General features: G+C 30.1%; 1 protein-coding gene across 2 annotated transcripts in view; it reads right to left on the minus strand.

Annotated features, from left to right (window-relative positions):
- Positions 1-16,750: 16,750 nt before the first annotated feature.
- Positions 16,751-19,222, minus strand: part of LOC132724214 (chondroitin sulfate synthase 1-like) — a 34,251-nt gene continuing 31,779 nt past the window's right edge. For both annotated transcript variants that reach the window (XM_060709036.1, XM_060709035.1), the window contains one exon: positions 16,751-19,034. In XM_060709036.1, the coding sequence (XP_060565019.1) occupies positions 17,499-19,034 (1,536 nt within the window). In that variant the 3' untranslated portion in view covers positions 16,751-17,498. The remainder of the gene's footprint in view (positions 19,035-19,222) is intronic.

Raw genomic sequence — 19,222 nt, forward strand, 5'->3', positions numbered from 1 at the left:
GTTTCATATATACATGTAAGACAGGGCAGTTAAATTTCAATTTATGATAGATATATAACGAAAAAGGGGCATTTTTTTAAAGAGTTTCGATACATTTTAGAAATAAATATTGTTTTTGAAATATGAGTTACCTAACAAATTAAATATAAAGCTAAATGTAGTGAAATACTTTTTTTATAAAATCTAAAAACAGTAAAATAAAGTTGTTTCCATATTATGGACGATTCTTGAAACAGATGTAATTTGGAATGTCTCTGCTATATAACACACATGAATATTGCACATATACAGAATGAAAATACACCGACAAATTATATGCTTAACTTTAACAGTAATTTTTTACAATTTAGCAATGATTCTTTCATAAAGGTATATTAGAATTATTCTTTTACAAAATCCAAATAATATTTTTTCAGCAGATATATAAAGGAACATGACCTTTGACTTCCAACAAATGCATGATTACTGTAAAAAAGAGTGTTCCAAAAAGAAACGCCTTCATATGAGCTGTTCGCGATCAGTTTCTCTACTTGTAATAGGGTTTGTAAACGAACAGCATGGATCCTGATCAGACTGTGCGGATGCGCAGGCTGGTCTGGATCCATGCTGGTCGCAAAGACATTAATATGTTGGTTTTGTTATGACACGGCTCATATATTCTGAGAGTGTCCAATTATTTCATAAAGCATCCATGAATGGATGACCAAACACAGCCAACTATGTTAACATCCAAGTGTACATGTAACAAGCATCTTTCAAACTGTCAAATTGGTCTTTGCTTGTGACAAGTTTTTTATGTACCACATTATTATGCATGGGTATTTCAGAATCCAGTATTGTTGACTTGACCTGCACATCAAAAACACTTCAATGAAACATTTCCTTACCATGACTATACACGATTATCTATTAACAACCTTTACATTAAAGGTCCATTATGCCCTAGAAATGCTTCTATTCTTATTTCTCAAAAGCTTTTTTTTATTTATGGTATACTTTTATAGTTTCCAAAATGTTACTCATTGGCCAGTAATCTGACCCGTCTTTTCATCTGTTGCTTTTTGGCTATTAGTACAGTTAAAGTTATACTTTGTTTACTTTTTGCTTCTTTTATGACAAATTATTTCACATTTACCGCTTCTTTCTTCAGGTTACAAACATCTAACATGAGCTAAAGCCGTTATTAAAATATTATAAATTCATGTTTGCTCTTTTTAAAGAAGTAAATATTTCTTTTAAGACTTGACTTGATAACACGTCGTCATCCTATCAAACACATTTGAGCCGCGTCATGACAAAACCAACATAGTGCGTTTGCGACCAGCTTGTCTGGATTCATGCTGGTCGCAAACCCATTATGTTGGTTTTGTCATGAAGCGGCTCAATTATGCATAGTTATTTAAAGATCCATCAAGGAATTACAAAAAATTGCTTAGGGGGGAGGGGGGGGAGAGCGACACAAAACATCAAGCAACTCTTTTATGAATAAAAATCCCTGCTGTCCAAAAGTGTCACCTTTATTCTGAATATTGCATGCGGCGCATCGTCTCTCAATGTTCTACACATTTATCCAAAATTATTTTAAAATGACAAAGTAATAGACATGTTACAAAGTAGAAGGACGAACGGACACTGTAAAAACTACATGTCTCCCTATGTTTGGGGCACAAATAATAGGACCGGTGTGACGGTTTTACTATGATCCGATTTTTTTTAAAACCTCTCTTCTTGTGATAAATTTCGGCATAAATCTGAGCCAGAACTTTATTCCTATTGATGTATACATGTAGACTATATCAGTATTTATAACTATCTAAACAATTTAAACACAGAAAGAATTTTGATAACTTTCTTGAAAGCTTAACTTTTCAAATATTGTTCTCCTTTTTTATCAACTGAAGACAATCAATGAAATCAAACTAGCTATAGTTAATCAAGGGAGATAATCTAATCGATTACGGGACAAGAAACTACTGCCAGGATGGATGAGTATTTTGTGGTTTACTAAGCAGTTTCTTCATCAATCAGAAAGAACATTTCCTCTGACATGTATCGGATACAGGCAAATCCACTGCTTTCCTCCATCAAAATAATATTTCTTTCGAATCACCTTCAGTTGTTTGCTGATGAAAAAAGATCCAAAACTAAAACTAGAAATGCGTCATCATGCCACGGATGCCCCCGCATGCAGCCAAAATTTCAAATGTTATATTATTTAGTTCCAAATTTGTTTGCACAAATTATTTTTTTCATTCTAGGTTCAAAGCACTTAAAACTTTTCAATGTTAACACAAACCATTTTTATACAATGTTCAAGGCACTGAAATTATTCAGTCTTAACCTTTTGAAAATAGCATATTGCATATTTGTAGCCAAAAATAATGGCTATATATACATTTCCACAAAAGTATGAGTGCTGAAACTGAAAGTTCAAAATTTTTCCAACATTCGGAAAGATAAGTTTGTTCCAAATCATTGAACCACAACCAATTCAAACTTAAACTGCTTATTCTAAGATGTATCTATATTATTTTCAAAGTAAAAAGGGACATAACTCTGCAAAAAATCATCGAACCATGACCAAATTCCAACTTGAACCTGTCCTTCCTTTGACATATCCATATGTCAATTTGAGTTGAATATGTAACACTGTTGGGTTGATAATGGACAGAAACTTTAAATTTCATATCATTTTCAAAGTGAAAGGGGCTTTACTCTGCCAAAAATCATTGAACCATGACCAAATTCGAACTTGGCCTGCGCATTCCAAAAACATATCCATATGTCAAATTTGAGTTGAATGTGTAATACTGTTGGGGAGGTAATAAACGGAAACTGAAAATTTCGTATTATTTTTAAAGTGAAAGGGGCATAACTCTGCCAAAAATCATCAAACCATGACCAAATTTGAACATGACCTGCGCATTCCTTTGACAGTATCCATATGTCAAGTTTGAGTTGAATGTGTAATACTGTTGGGGAGATAATAAACGGAAACTGAAAATTTCATATTATTTTTAAAGTGAAAGGGGCATAACTCTGCCAAAAATCATCAAACCATGACCAAATTTGAACTTGACCTGCGCATTCCTTTGACATATCCATATGTCATATATGAGTTGAATGTGTAATACTGTTGCGGAGATAATAAACGGAAACTGAAAATTTCATATTATTTTCAAAGTAAAAGGGGCATAACTCTGCCAAAAATCATCGAACCATGACCAAATTCGACCTTGACCTGTATTTTTTCATGACATATCCATATGTCAAGTTTGAGTTGAATGTGTTGTACCATTGGGGAGATAATGAACGACAACTGAAAATTTCATATTATTTTCAAAGTGAAAGGGGCATAACTCTGCCAAAAATCATCGAACCATGACCAAATTTAAATTTGACCTGCGCATTCCTTTGACGTATCCATATGTCAAGTTTGAGTTGAATGTATTGTACCATTGGGGAGATAATGAACGGAAACTGAAAATTTCATATTATTTTCAAAGTAAAAGGGGCATAACTCTGCCAAAAATCATCAAACCATGACCAATTTCGAACTTGACCTGTATTTTCTCATGACATATTCATATGTCAAATTTGAGTTCAATATGTGCAACGGTTATTAAGATAATGAACGGAAACTGATGATGACGGAAGGACGGAACAGGGTAACACTATATGCCCCTGCCATTATATGGCGGGGGCATAAAAAAACATTTAGATCTAACACTATGAGACCAAGAACCAGGGATTTGTATTTAGAATGGGGATCACCGTGGATTAAATTCAAAAACATATAGAACAAGACAATTTTTTTTTCATTTATTATTTTAATGAAAGAAAATTGCAAGCAAGAGTGCATGTAAGTTGAGTATAATGATTATAACAGATTCATCGTGACATCACAAAGTCTTTGGCGTATAATACAATAAACAATGCCCCACAAATAATCCCCAACAACCTTCCATTAAATGCAACCTTTTGATTAAATTTGGTGAAAATTGACAACTATTAGGACTGTCACCTTTACACAATCTTGTCAACCCTTAATCTGCCACATTTTCTTGAGTTTGGGTATTAGTCTTCCATTCAGAAATAGTCCATTATCAGCTTATGAAAATTTTAAAGACATCATGTTTCCGTGTCTGGTTAGAAAGCTGGTCCGAGACAAGAGATAAAACCTTTGCAATTTAAGTATAAACGTCATGGCGTCATTAATATATGTTTTGAACTCAAATATATATGTACATGATGACACAAATAATATACATCATGATTTAAACAATATAGGTCATGCTGTCCAGTATATACCCCCATTACATCAAAAGTTAAAGACATCAATAATATACCCCCGTGACGTCAACAATAAACATCATGACGTCATACCCCCATGACGTCAATAACAGTTACTGTCCCAAGGTGACAGTCCTAACACCGACATGTACTATGAGATACCTGATGAAAAATCTGCATGTAAAAGTGACTCTAACATATCTAATATGAAATTAACCCACATGAAAACATATACTAGCATTTAAGCTGACATTATAAAATTTGATGTTCCCTTTATTCTACCGGTAATATAAACAATAATGTCCCACTTATTTTATATATCTTTGTACAAAAATACAAATACATAACTTAAAAAAAATTAACAATTTACTCAAATAGGTTCATAAAAATGAATTCAACGCTCTCTTTTAAACATTTTTTCATTTAAAATATACATCTACAAATCTGTAAAGTTTCGCTAAAAAATTCAATGTTTAAAATCTGTTTTTTAATTTTTATTCAAAATTTAAAAAAAAAATAAATGTAAAGAAAAAAAATACTATGTTTTATAAATCTGCACCATGTTTTTTTGTAGATTTTTCAGAATTCAGCTAAAAATATTTCAGTGTTTTAGGTTATATAAATTTAGAACTTCATCTTTTTATCTTCTTTTTTTCATTCATATAATGAAAATATTCATCTTCACAACACAAGAATGGTCAAAATATATATGAGCCGCGTCACGACAAAACCAACATAGTGCGTTTGCGACCAGCATGGATCCAGACCAGTCTGCGCATCCACGCAGTCTGATCAGGATCCATGCTGTTCGCTATTAGTTTCTCTACTTGCAATAGAGTTGGTAAGCGAACAGCATGGATCCTGATCAGACTGCCCGGATGCACAGGCTGGTCGCAAACGCACTATGTTGGTTTTGTCATGACGCGGCTCATAAATATATATTTTTCTTCTCACCACTTCTTATATTTTTTCTATATAAATAATAGTGAAAAGATCATTAAGAAAAAAGCTATTTTTGTAACACAACTGACCCTAAAAACCTTAGCATGGTTATATGAATGGGTCCCTAAATTCCCTGATAATAAATTTAATATGTAGTTTCCATTAGCATATTTTAATACTGCAGGGTATATTGTAGTTCAATGAAATAAACATGTAAAAAATAATAATAAGGGACATTAACAAAGAGACATATTTATAAATGGATAACAACATAAAAATTACAGTAAAATATTAGGAAGACATAGAGGATATTGAATGAGTGTAAGTTTAATACTGAATTTATTGAACGAGTTGAATAAAATTATATTATGTGAGCCTGTGGCGAGTATAGTATTATTTCATTCAACAAGTTCAATAAATTCAGTGATGAACTTACATGAATTTAATATTCTATTTATCACATACCAAAAATAATGACCATTTGAAGTGAAAAAGAACCATTTTTCATTGATGTGCCTAGTATGTATAAAGCTAACACATTTAGCGAGTTATAACACTATTCATATAACACAAATGACGTCATGCACGGCCTTCAGTCTTTACCTCAGCACTTCAGGGTCATTGTGGTAGTAAGTTTGTGTTTCATTCTTTGCGTCATCAAAATAGTAATTTGAAAGAACAATGCCAAACTTGCAATGACATTTGGGTGGGTTAAAGAGATTTTACATTTTTGAATGTCCCCCACCCCCATCTGCGTGCCAGTATGTAATAGGGGTTTGCAAGTCTAAAACTTAAAGTACATGTTTTTTCTCCTTAAATAAATAAAAAAGAAATGCCTTTGTACTGAGATTCATAAAAAAATAAGTTTTTAAATATGAGTTGCCAGATTATTTAATAGATTATGTTTAAAATATAGGAAACTAAAACATTTTTATAACCATCTTAACTTCTCCATTAACAATTAGTTTCCTTGAATGACATTCTACCTTTTATTATTATTATATATATATATATATATTTTTTTTTTGATAGTGTTGCCTTTAATTAACAAAGCATACTTTGTCTGTTTTTAAAGAAGGCATACTTCATTTTTCCTATGTTAAAATCTAGCAAGCATTTTAATATTTTTCCAAGTCCAGCTTGAAAACAAACAGCAATACTGGCAGCAAATTGAGCATTATGCAGTAAGAAAAGCATTCACATAGCATCTCACAACATATCCACACATACACATATTTACACATATTTATCAACCATATTAATCCATACATTAACAAATATATATATTATATCATAATTATAACTCTACTCTTAATCACATTTTTTGTATATTTCTATCCACACATAAAAGTATATCCATGATTCACACATAAGTGTAACACATTAACATTAATCCATCATGTTTCGTATTTCAAATACATGTATCCAAGTCATACAAAAAAGGTTATCCACACATCATTATAAGCATGTACCAATGCATACATCTTTCCACAGAGAAAAAATATCTATATCTAATATAAATGCATCTACACATAACATTGATCTACCATTATTTATAACATAATTATATACATGAATTTGCACATGCCACTATTCCTCATTTTGTCATATTTTATAAAGTAGATTATTAACATCCTCATACAAACATTTATCCACATTTTCATATATAAAATACATGTACTATTTTATCAACACTTATCATACACACATATAAAAATAGGCATATAAAAACACAATTGTAAGCATTTGCACAACGTCTAATCTAATCTAATCTAAACATACTTTGACATAAATATTATTACAAACAATAACACACAATTAATATACTTTGTATAATGTTTTAGCTACATTTGGGCTTTATAAAGGATTTACTTTTGTTCGATTGTGTAGGAAGCTAAAAGCTTCTAGACACACTTTCGAATCCGTTCCTGGAAGCAATGAGTGTAAAGTTTCTTGCTCAAATAAACAACAGCTTGCCCCTGATGGGATTTAAACACACACGGTCAGCAATCTTTAGATTACTTGTACGCCACCATAGCTACATTTCGACTGTTGATAACATATATTTCATGTTTGACCGTAACACTTATAACTAAAACACAAGATACAGCCTTGTAAAAACAAAAAGAGATAGACACATAAAAACATTAGCACATGCAGTAAAATCATTATATCATCTAAATTTATAACATGATCAGATACAAATACCCTCCTCTTTTATTATGCAATTAAAGATCAATTCTGTTAAATTCTTTTTTTTACAGGAATTAAGGGATATACAGTTATATACAGAAAATTGTTCATTTAAAACATAACCGAATAAGCATATCAGTAACACTGGTGGATGCATCTTGATGTTGTATGATAAAAACCTGGCGTTATCATGATATGTTTAAATCTAGATATAACTTTTACGACCATTAACACTGACCGAGCAAGCTAAAACCTAATATAAGGGGAGAAATCTACGAAATGTTATTTACTAACACACCAAAAACTATTGAATAGCAGTTGATAATTAAATGTCAGAGGAGAAAATACAGGAGATTTTCACAAAGAATTACTTCCCCTGGCCGCAATTTAAGATTTATCCCCTAAAAAATTTTATAGTCAAGAGAAGATAAAAATAAATTCCATACTCTTCACCTAACCCGATAAAAAAATCAGATATTGGTGCTATAATACTTCCTTTCATATAAATATAACAAAATTTGACTATTCACCAAAATCAAATGTTTATACTGCTTCTTATATCTTTTATATTTTCCTCCAAAATGGTTTTAATATCATATTTGGCAAGAGAGGTAAATATTGAAAAATTAGGAATTAGTGTGACAGTAAAGCATATATTGGCAATTCAATCGAAAAACATCAAGAAGACTTAAATCTTTTCTTTACAATTCAGTGAGAAAAATTAAAGTTTGTTAATAATCTACAACAAGAAAAGTACTAACATTATCCCCTAGACCATAAATAACAAGTTTTAAAATACATTTATTATTCACATCTCAAAATCACTCAATGCCATTATGTTATTATTCCCACTGATTTTAAAATGTAGTTCAACTACTTATGAATATAACCTTGAATTCTAACATATTACTATGTAATGAAATTTCAATCCTAAAGTTTGATGCTCCAGGTCATGAATATTGCTAGTCATATCAATTCAATCTTAATTGTGTTATTTCAAAGGCACATTAACTTCCAGTCATCTTTTAAATGCTTTTAAGCTAATATGTTTTTATTAACCATTGACAAAATATAAACTTAGTAAATGAGGCAATTATCTGTAGGTAAGAGGGATGTAAATCATACGCTGAGTGTTTTTTTCTTAAAGATATTCATAAACTTTCATAACCATACTATTACCACATAGGAAAATGTATTATATCCCAATTAGAGTTGTTTAAATAATTAAGCTTACTCAGCTTTTTAAATTTGTCCATTATAACAAGAATGACTACATAAATTTTACTTTCTAAAAGCTTAAATCAATGCTTTTACCTTTATCTGCCTCTCAATATCGTTTATGACATATTTTCATAATATTATACTGTTGCCTAATTTTTGAGAAAACTCATTATTAATAATGTCCATTTTTATGTAAGATTTCAAAAGACCACATTAATTTTAAAGGACCACATAAATCATTTCTGTAAATGAGAAAAAAAAAATTTTGCTTTCAAAGTTATCTTAAAGGATCTTAATGATCTTAATTATATCATACAAAAGATGGGGTTAATGTAAAAAAAAAAAAGAAAGAGAAAATTTCTATCCACCACTATAAACATATGAACAAGTATTTAGTTACCGCACATTGCTAAAACTGTGTAACCAGGTTTCATATTAAAGCAGCATGCCTTGTGATGAGCCAAAAATATTTCAAGAAAATCAACCTTGAGAAAAGTGTTCTAACATTTTAAGAAAAGTAAAACAGTTCAAGATTCAAGTAATGATTTACATGTTTTGTGTAATTCAATTTGACTGATTTTGGCAGTATTTATCATCATAGTTCTACTGCATATTTTTGCATATTTTGACCCCTTTTTGGTAATTGATATGAATTGCTAGTGCCATTTACGATGTGTTATTTACTTTCTTAGTTCAATTCACAACATTTAACTTTTAAATGCATTTTCAAAATTTTCATGAAAATTAAAACAAATCTGGTGGTTGTGCTGCTTTAAGAAAACCAAGGCATCATTTTGAACATTGACAAACATTAATTTTACCGAAGTACTGACAAACGCATGAAGAGTTACAGCCCCTTACTAAATCCACAGTAAAATGTATATATATCAAACCTATAGTAAATTGGACCAAAATAACTACTGATTGAATCATTTACAATTTGATAAAGCTGATTTAAAAAAGATAAATCAAATTTGTTTGAAAAGGCATATAGCCCTATCTAATATTTTCTTTTTTTATAAAATTTAAAAAATGTTTTATTATGTTGATTCCATAACCTTATGGTTAAAAAAGGACAAGTAGAACAATGTTCAATCATAAATTATCATTGGCCTAAAATAAAATCACTTTATACTATGTGACAATTCAAAATGACAACTATACAAGCTGTGTATAGCTAGATATAATCCTGGCATTTTCCAGTATCTTCTTAAATAAAGCATGTCAAGCAATTTCTTACTATATGGAAAACAGTCGGTTAAAAAGCAATTAGAATATAGAGGTTTGTGTCCTATTTGGTCAATTTAACTTTCATGACATAAAGATCACAGTAACAAGTATAAACACACACAGACACACCCTCTAATTTACTCATACAAAAGTGAAAAATGAAAACGTGATAAAAATGATAAATGGCCAATAAAAAATATGATATCTCAGGTCTGCTGACTGAAACTTATTTTTGATTTACAAATAAAAGAAAACGCTGTTTAAATCTAAATAAAGATCTGAGAATTTCTTCCATCAACCTCAGTTAACTATATATACATGTATACATTACAATGAAAACATAATATGACATAGCATAATGTATCTATACAACCATTTTTAAACAAAATATAAAACTGTAAAATAAATTGAGACAAAAACTTTCATATGAAAAGTATATTTTTAAAATATCAGTGTTTTAAAATTGAAAAATTGAAACTTATATTACATTATCATTAAAATTCTTCCAATTAAACAAATGACTATTCACAACCCCCTAATCCTCACCCCCCCCCCCCCCCCCCACCCCCCCCAAAAAAAAAATGGAGTGACAGGATATTATCACATTTTATCAATTTTGATTTACTCATAAAACCCAACAATGTGCCTTCTGAAACTTATGACATTAATTTTGTGAAATTTTGGTTAGAATTTCATGGAAAAAAATGTTGTGATAAGTTACTAAAAACTCATTTATGATGGTGTATTTATAAAAAGAACAACAGATGGCAACAATTGTGAGGGAAAAAAACAAGGTTTCACAACATTAATGTAAGTTTTGTTGACATCCCCTGAGAAATTGTGAAGGAGTTGTACACTGATGAACCCAAGACTTGTTAGAAACAGACAAATGATAAAGCTGTGTCCAGGATAGGAACCATTACTTCTGACTTAAAATGATAACTATAAAAGGAGTGTTTTAAGAATCAAGAAACATTAACAGACTATTCTACTCTCAGTATATTTTTTCCAGTAAAATTTACTTTATGAACCAATGTTTTATGTGTGTTCCTTTTTTTTTTTAAAAAAAAACCCAAAGATTATAGACAAATGAAGCTCATAAACCATTTGATGTTTGACCAGACAGGCAATCAAAAATTATATGCTTCTATTTTGGAGCATGAAAAAATGCAATGTGCAATGGGCCAGAGTTATGCCATAATGAAGGAGTCTTGTCAATATATGTCATAGATGAAATGTATGGGAAATCCTGGCTTAACAACAGCCCAACTTTTTAACATGTACGAAGGGTTTGTCAGAAAATAATCATACATTTATCAGTAGTAATTTCCTCTTTGCAATAGAGTCTAGTTTTTGCACAAAAATACTAAGGGTTATAGTGTTGGACTTATGCCACAAACAGATCTACATGTGCCTCACAAGTGGTAAAAAAATTGGTTACTGTCAGTTTGTCATATTTGTAAGCTTTCAATTTTTCACACTAAAAAAAGACTAATAAGCCACAAAACAAAGCTGTTACAAATCTGATAATAAAGAATTCAAAGCTTTAAAATTACGTAACTGACCAAAAGATTTGATAAATGTTTGGTGATGACTAAGTTATAGTCTGCTGAATCAGGTAGCAAATATTTTCTTTAATATAAAATTCTCTTTTACACAGTCATGATAATGACGTCAACAAGGGATGTTACTCTTAAATATATTGTTTGTATACATCTGAAGTTCTCTCCCTTTTATGTACAAAAGTGCATCTCCAGAAACTATTTCTGAAATTATCAACATTAAAAAGCAATTTAGAAGCATGAATTTCTATAGAAATTTGCATGAATTCACTTAAGTTAAATGTGGTAATATAATTTTGACATGCCATCAAATTTTAAAAACATTGTTCAAATAATTAGATATCCTCACATTAATCTTTTTAGATACATACAAACTGACAATATCTTCCATTAAATTAGTCTTCATATTACATAACTAATTTTTTTATAACACATGTAAAGTAGGTAAAATAATTTACTGTTTTATGTGTTCTGCATTAATAATGAGCATACATATGGGGAGAACCAGATAATTACATTTTTTTTCTAGGCATTTCAATAGGCTAGTCTTGGCTTAGAACTTGTCAAAACAAAAAAAAAATAGATTTTGGAATTCATTTCATTGAAATAGTATCTTACAATCACACATGTTTTTTGATAATAAAGTAACAACCATTAAAGTGGAAAATGAAATTACAGACACAAAAACATATAAATTTTGCATCAAATCTTGCATTGCTGGCAGTAAAGATAACTTGCCTATGAGACCAGTACATGTATAGAACAAGGCCAGCCTTCACACACTTGTAATGTGATTTAACTAGGAGTGCAGCGTTTAACTGTTTAAAAGGGTTTCATTGAATTTTTAGCCAAAATTAAAAATGTAATAAACGATAACCGAGGTTAGTATTTTGTACAATAGCCAAAGAAGTTTTAGATTAATTTTAAATAATACCTTTGTTTTATTACAATAAGATATGACATTTTGTTTTTAATTTAGTCGTACAGACCTGTGTTTGTTTTTCCCCTATTGCATGCTACCATAGTGGAAAATGGTTAGTTGGATATCTTTCGTAATCTTGTCGCGTATCTTCAAAACCCTTAAAGGGTATAAAGCCACATCTTATGAAATGAAATACTGTTATAAAATTTATCAACAGTAAAATTTTGTTGTTTCCATAACCTTATGGTTTATTCCCCAAAAGAGCAGTAACATAAAATCTATCCGCTTTTTGAAACACATGAATATCATACATCAACAGAATAAAAAATTTCTGGAACAAAATTATTATTCTGCTATTTTAAATACAGTTTTAACCAATGATTTTATGCATGCGCCATTTGCTTATAAGACATTATACTATCAATAGACTATATTTCTTTCTTGGAAGTATTATACTATATTTCTTCCTTGGAAGTATTCTTTTCTTAAAATTCAAACAATAATTTTTGCAGCAGATATATAGCTTCATAGCTTTAAAACAAACAATGAACAGTTGTAAATTCACAAGACAAGTTCATCGTACAAATTACAGGAGGGGAAGAGATGACTGTATGACTGGCATACCAACAAACCTTAGCACAAAACATTGCATAAAAACACATTTCAAAGGCTGTTTACAATTATTATACAATAAAAATGACAACAAAGATATCACAAAATTACTTTGATTTCCTAATAAAACGAGAATAAAAATGAAACAAACCAGGGACATAATAGCATAACTGCACATACGATACTATCTTTAAAATGAAACAAAAGAAGTTTATGGCAAATGTTAAAGCAATAAAATGAAACTGCATCAGCCATGCTTTTCTTGAAATACTTTCATAGCCGTGCATTTTAGACTTAAACATTCGTAAGAAACAAAACAACTTGCACTAGCTAAAGAAATTCTATTAAGCACAACAAGTTGTGGAAACAATAAAAGTATACTACCTGTTAACTTAACATGGAAATTTTGAGACCTGAAACTTGTAATGTTTTAGATAAAATCACAAAAGTTTGGAAAAACTTCGACATCTGTTTTAACAATATCATTCTGTAAGTGTAGGGCAAAAATACAACTATGCTGAAATACCATACCAAAGTGCTATCTACCTTCATCATATGGCCAGGTGTGTCATTTCTAACGGTTATCTATAATTTTAACCAATATTGAACAGTTAAAATTAAAATGATCAAAGTATCAAAATTTTATTCAACTATACAAAAAAATATTAGAGTTTGATTTGATTGCTAATTAATTCTAAATTCTACCTGGATATGTATTACCTAAAATAACTTTTGATGTGAAAAAAAGAACCACAAAAAGCGGAAAAAAAACATTTCTCAATAAATGCCTTTAAAGGTTTCCTAACAGGACATATTTTCAAGACATTTAAATAATGAAAACTACAACGATAATAAAATCTACAAAATTGATAAATACCATTAGGTGACAATTAAGTCTAAATCTGGAAAAGTCTATATAAGAATAAGAATCATATTCTTGTATTATATAGAACATTCTAAAATTAGACCTCATTGTAACCTAATGAATTTACAAGGGGTAGATTTTTTTCATTTTCTAAATCTATTTCAGCTCATTTCATCTACTTATGCACTGTTCTTGAACCAATTATACAACTTTTGTACAGGGCCAACTATAATAGATCATACCTGTGAAGTTTGATCAAAATCTACAGTGTGGAAAAAGGAGATGTTATTTATTAAGATATTATGGATATTAATGCATGGTAGAGATGATTCTGTCAAAAAAGCTCAGCTCAGCTAAGCAAAGAATACATATCTTACATGTTATGAGATTGTATGATATTTTTTTCCTATGCCAATTTCCATAAAAAAAACATTTAGTATTTAATAAAAAAAGAAAGTCCGTTTGAGACATTAAATCATGTTAATACATAATTGCTAGGTTACAAAATAAATACCTTAAGCCAGGTCAAAATAGAACTTAAGAAATTATACTTAATATTGAATGTCATAATTTTTTAAGTATTATACACTATGTTCTTTCAATCGGAAAAAAAATCATTAGCCAAGTCAATTCATCATAGTTTTTAATGGCTTCTTTATATGTTCATCAAGTATTCAAAACCTTCATTTAAATACTAAAGGGAAAAAATAATTAACTAATAGGCATTCTAGACTTAAAAAGGGCAATATTTATCAATGCTTAGAATACACTGTCGTAACATAAGAGGTACTGGTACGTTGAATTTAATGAAGATACACCTCAGTGATTAAAATGGGTGGAGGAATATGATAAAATCGGAACATAACTTTGTAAGTACGTATGTGTAATAAAAGTTGAAAAGAATACGTAATGTCCTTTCAAAATGTTTGGGAAAGACTTGTAAAAAGTTTTTCAAAAATTAACGAAATACAGTGAACAAATAAAGAAAAGGTCAACCTGACATGCGTAATGTGCATGATGACTGAGATATAATTTGTTTAAGTAATACCAGTAGTTAAAATTTGTCTACCCAGATTTCAAAATAAAATCAAAATAATATTAACAAAAATTGTAGAAAGCACAGTTATAATTTAAATGTTGAAAGTAAAACATAGTGGAAGGGCCATTAATTCATAAATTACGATTATAAAGAAGTGAAGCACTGGTCCAACCCATATACTGGTTCGAATTAAACAAACTGTGGGAAGAAATTTTAAAGTTTTAATTTATGAAGCACTGTGGGAAATATTCTTCAAAACTGTTTATAAAGTTAATTTTCCAAATCTCATTCTTTTTTTTTAAATCTGTGCCATATCATAAGTAAATGTTGTAATTAATTCATAACAAACAAGTTTCGTGATAGCTCTGATTACAATAACACATGGTTTTAATGTTAATTTTGTAATTTGTTCATTCTTGCCACTGGGATTAATTTTTTTAATACATAAAAACAGTTCTTGAAGCTAAATATATCTTTTATATGTTAACTTATACACTTAAAATCATTATGTCTCTGCAGATTTCTAACCGACTTTTGAAATTTCTTTTAATCTCTCGGTTAACCAAAACAGCCCTTAGAGAATGTGGTAAGGTATAAATTATGCCAACCTTTTATTATAATTACAGTTTTAATATAATGCTTACTAATCATCATGTTTAAGTAATTACAATTGAGACAGAATTATATTTATGCCCCTGTCCTCATAATGAAGTCATGCTACCCAATAAACTAAAACATACGCTATTTAAATTACAAAGAAACCAAGGCCCACCTATTCATAGTGATATGAAGTGAAGTAATAGTTCCCATGGATTGTAGAAAATGCCCTAAAAATAAAATACTTCAGCAATATAAATAATACTATGTAGTAGATATCTGAGTGCTGAAGGCAATAATGGCTTGCATTAAAGACCCTCTTTTTCTGTTGCTTTTTGGCAAATTTTAGTACATAGTGACTTAGTATTTTGTTTGGAAGTCAAAATAATTCTATGTTGACATTTTGCTTCTTTTATGACAAATTATTTTACATTTAGTGCTAATTTCTTTAGGTACCAGCACCTAACATGCTCTAAAACTATTATTTAAACATTATAAAAATCATGTTTGACCTTTCTAAAAAAATAATACTTATTCATTTCTAATTTATCATATTAAAGCTGCATGCCTCCTGATGAGCAAAAATATTTCAAGAAAATCAAACTTGAAAAAAATGTACTAAGACTTTAAGAAAAGTATAAACATTAAAATTAATGTACTAATATTTTAAGAAAAGTATAAAGATTCAAGGTTCAAGTAATAATGTGCATTATTTTGACCTTTTTTTGGTTTTTATTAACATGGATTGTAAGGGCTATTTGCAATTTGTAAGTTACTTTTTGTCCACTTCAGAACAGTCACCTTGAGTGAGCAGTCACCATAATGTTATCAGTAACCTCAAATAAACAATCATTTTATACAAACAGTAACAGTCACCTTGGATGAGCAATCAACTCATATAAACAGTCACCTTGGATAAACAGTCAACTTATATAAACAGTCACCTTGGATGAGTAATCAACTCATATAAACAGTCACCATGAGTAAAGTCAATGGTAAAATCACCTTCAACATGTACAAAGCCACCAGGTACCTCAACAAAATGATAGTTTTTTAAATGTCTTTCTCACCATGTCAAGTTTCTAAAGAAATTTTGAAAAAGTCATGCATTTAAATATAACTTTGATACCTTATAAAATTTCAATTAAATTTAGAGGGTAAAATTCAGGATGCTCTTATGTTATTTGGTGCAGAACAACTGAATGGTAACATAAGGGTTAGTGTCAATAAATGCATGATTTTTTACACAATTTTGATTTACGTTACATGATAAATTGTGACAAATATTTTAAAAATAGACAAGTTACTTTGTCATACTAGTTCTATTAATATAATTTGTCACCTAAGTGCAATAACTGGTTAACTCTTATTAAATCTAGAAGGTTATATCCCATTACTGCACTAAGGTGAGGAATTATGGTTTTTTTAAACACCATGACTAATGGCCTAAGCAACAATGTTTACAACATTTTATATCCGTATAAACACAAAAATAACTAGCAATGTATGAAGAGATAGCACTCTGGTTGGTACCTAATACATTGAAACATTTAATTCCATGGCAATATATTCCTATTCTTTAAAACAAAACAAACAAAAAAGTTTAAACAATTAAAAAAATCACACAAACCACGCATACTATAACAAAATTATTGAAAACCATACTTTCAAATCAATTCAATTTCAAAGCAATGCATAGCAAACTATTCACTATCTATTTCAGATAAATAAAATTGTTCAAATTGAATTAAACATTTAAGACTTTTACACGTAATATAAAAAAATGTCCATTCAAAATAACATTTTGAAAAAGTTTTTCATTTAAAGTGAAACAAAAGCTATGCTCGACAGTGATGTATAAATATAACAAAATAGATTTCAATCTGATATGACCATCACACAATTCTTTATTTAAACAATGAATGATTATAATGACCCTTTTTAAGCAACAAAAAAATCCCTTTAAAATTACAACAACAAAAAAGAGAAAATAATAACAATGTTCTAGAAATAAAACTATGGTCAGACTTTTACATCTAAATTTCTGTTGAGTATCTTGTCTATTTTTAGAGTCATTTGCGCAAGTTGATTTTGCGACGCGAGACATGTAGCTTTGGACCCTATACACATTTGGAATTGCGAAGGTTCTAAGTTAACATCACATTTTATCGGATGGAATGCATGTATCATACCAGTGTCTACTGCACGGAATATTGTAAGATTGCTTTGAACAACCTTGTCAAACAAGTCAACATCTTCCTTTCCCCACCCTTGTATGCCTGTGTCATAGCCCCCTACGCGCTCAAGGTCACTCCTATACATTGCAGCTATCCCGAATCCAAATTGTCGCCAATAACCCATTCGATGGTCGAAGTCGAACATTTCTATCTTACAATTTGATTGGTTACCACATAAAACACTTGGATCGTATTGGCTAAAAACTATAGGGTAGTACACTTGCACACCTTGTATAGTGTTCAGTCGTATACGATTTATGGCATCTTGAGTCAACACTATATCTACATCAACACAAAATATCAAATCATCAACTGAACACTGTTTTGCACCAAGGTCTAGAGCTTTTGCTCGAGCAAAATCACCTTCCGTCTCTATAACCTCTAAGAGATGACCGCCATATTTTCTTTGATACTTGCCGACAATATTTAAAATATCTTCAACTTCTTTAGCTGAACTATTCTCTGTAAATAATACAATATGCATTTGAGCATTATCTTTCTTAGCTAAACAGATTTCTTCAAATATTTTCATAAACCGGTCAAATTCTTTAACTTTACCCGCCAAAGGTAAAATCAAATGTACAGTTTCTTTCAATTTATTTTTCTCCAAATTTTTCTCACTCCCTCTCAGCTGCTGGAATATGTGAGGAGAATCTGCAGTCACTTTATTATCTTGTTCCGAAGTCCATGGACTTTCAATAAATTCTGTTTTCAAGAAAGTCTGGTGTAAGTATGCATGTCGCCTTACAGGGACATTCAAATTCTTTCCTTTGTGTTTTCTATAAGTAAGCAAAATATCTAGAATATAATTTGCACCATTTAGGGGATCTGTATTAGTATAACCATATAAAACATCCTTATAGTCAATAGTTCGTCCCCGGTGTTTGGAATTCTTGTTTATTATTTCCATTGTTTGAGCAACTACTTCATTTAGTGTTTCCTTTCGGTAAGCTGTCAAACCTTTTCTTGGGTTGACATTTAGGTGGGAAGTAACTACTTTAGAGTTGATAAATTCCCATCCAATCACATCGCTAGGTTTCTGTGGTATAAAAGTGGTGACCGAAGGCTTGAGACCATATTTATCAAAGTCATACTTGGCATTTAGAACTTGATTCATCTCAGTTATCTCTCTATGAAGTTCAAGCTCCTTTTGCTTCATTTCTTTGATTTTTACGGATGTGAAATGATTGTTGATTCTGTACTGGTAGGTGGGCATCTTGATTGGATGAAGAGTTATTGCCCTTTGAACTTCCTTGTCTAATAATGTGTCCACAAATGAACCTTTGTACTCCTTGAAGTTCTGGTAGAAGTATTTCTGCATCTGAAAATAGAAATAACAATATGCAATAACTTCTGTAACAAATTGCATGGGCTTAATAAATTAATTAATGAATCATATTTTCATGTGTAATAGAGCAACATAAGAAAAGCTTTACATTAATGTGTAAACATAATGAATAAAATAGTTTGAGATATTTAAGCAAAAACTTAACATAACAATACAGAAAA

The sequence above is a fragment of the Ruditapes philippinarum genome, unplaced genomic scaffold (assembly GCF_026571515.1).
Source record: "Ruditapes philippinarum isolate M1 unplaced genomic scaffold, ASM2657151v2 ctg4419_1_1_1_1, whole genome shotgun sequence".
Lineage (NCBI taxonomy): Eukaryota > Metazoa > Mollusca > Bivalvia > Venerida > Veneridae > Ruditapes > Ruditapes philippinarum.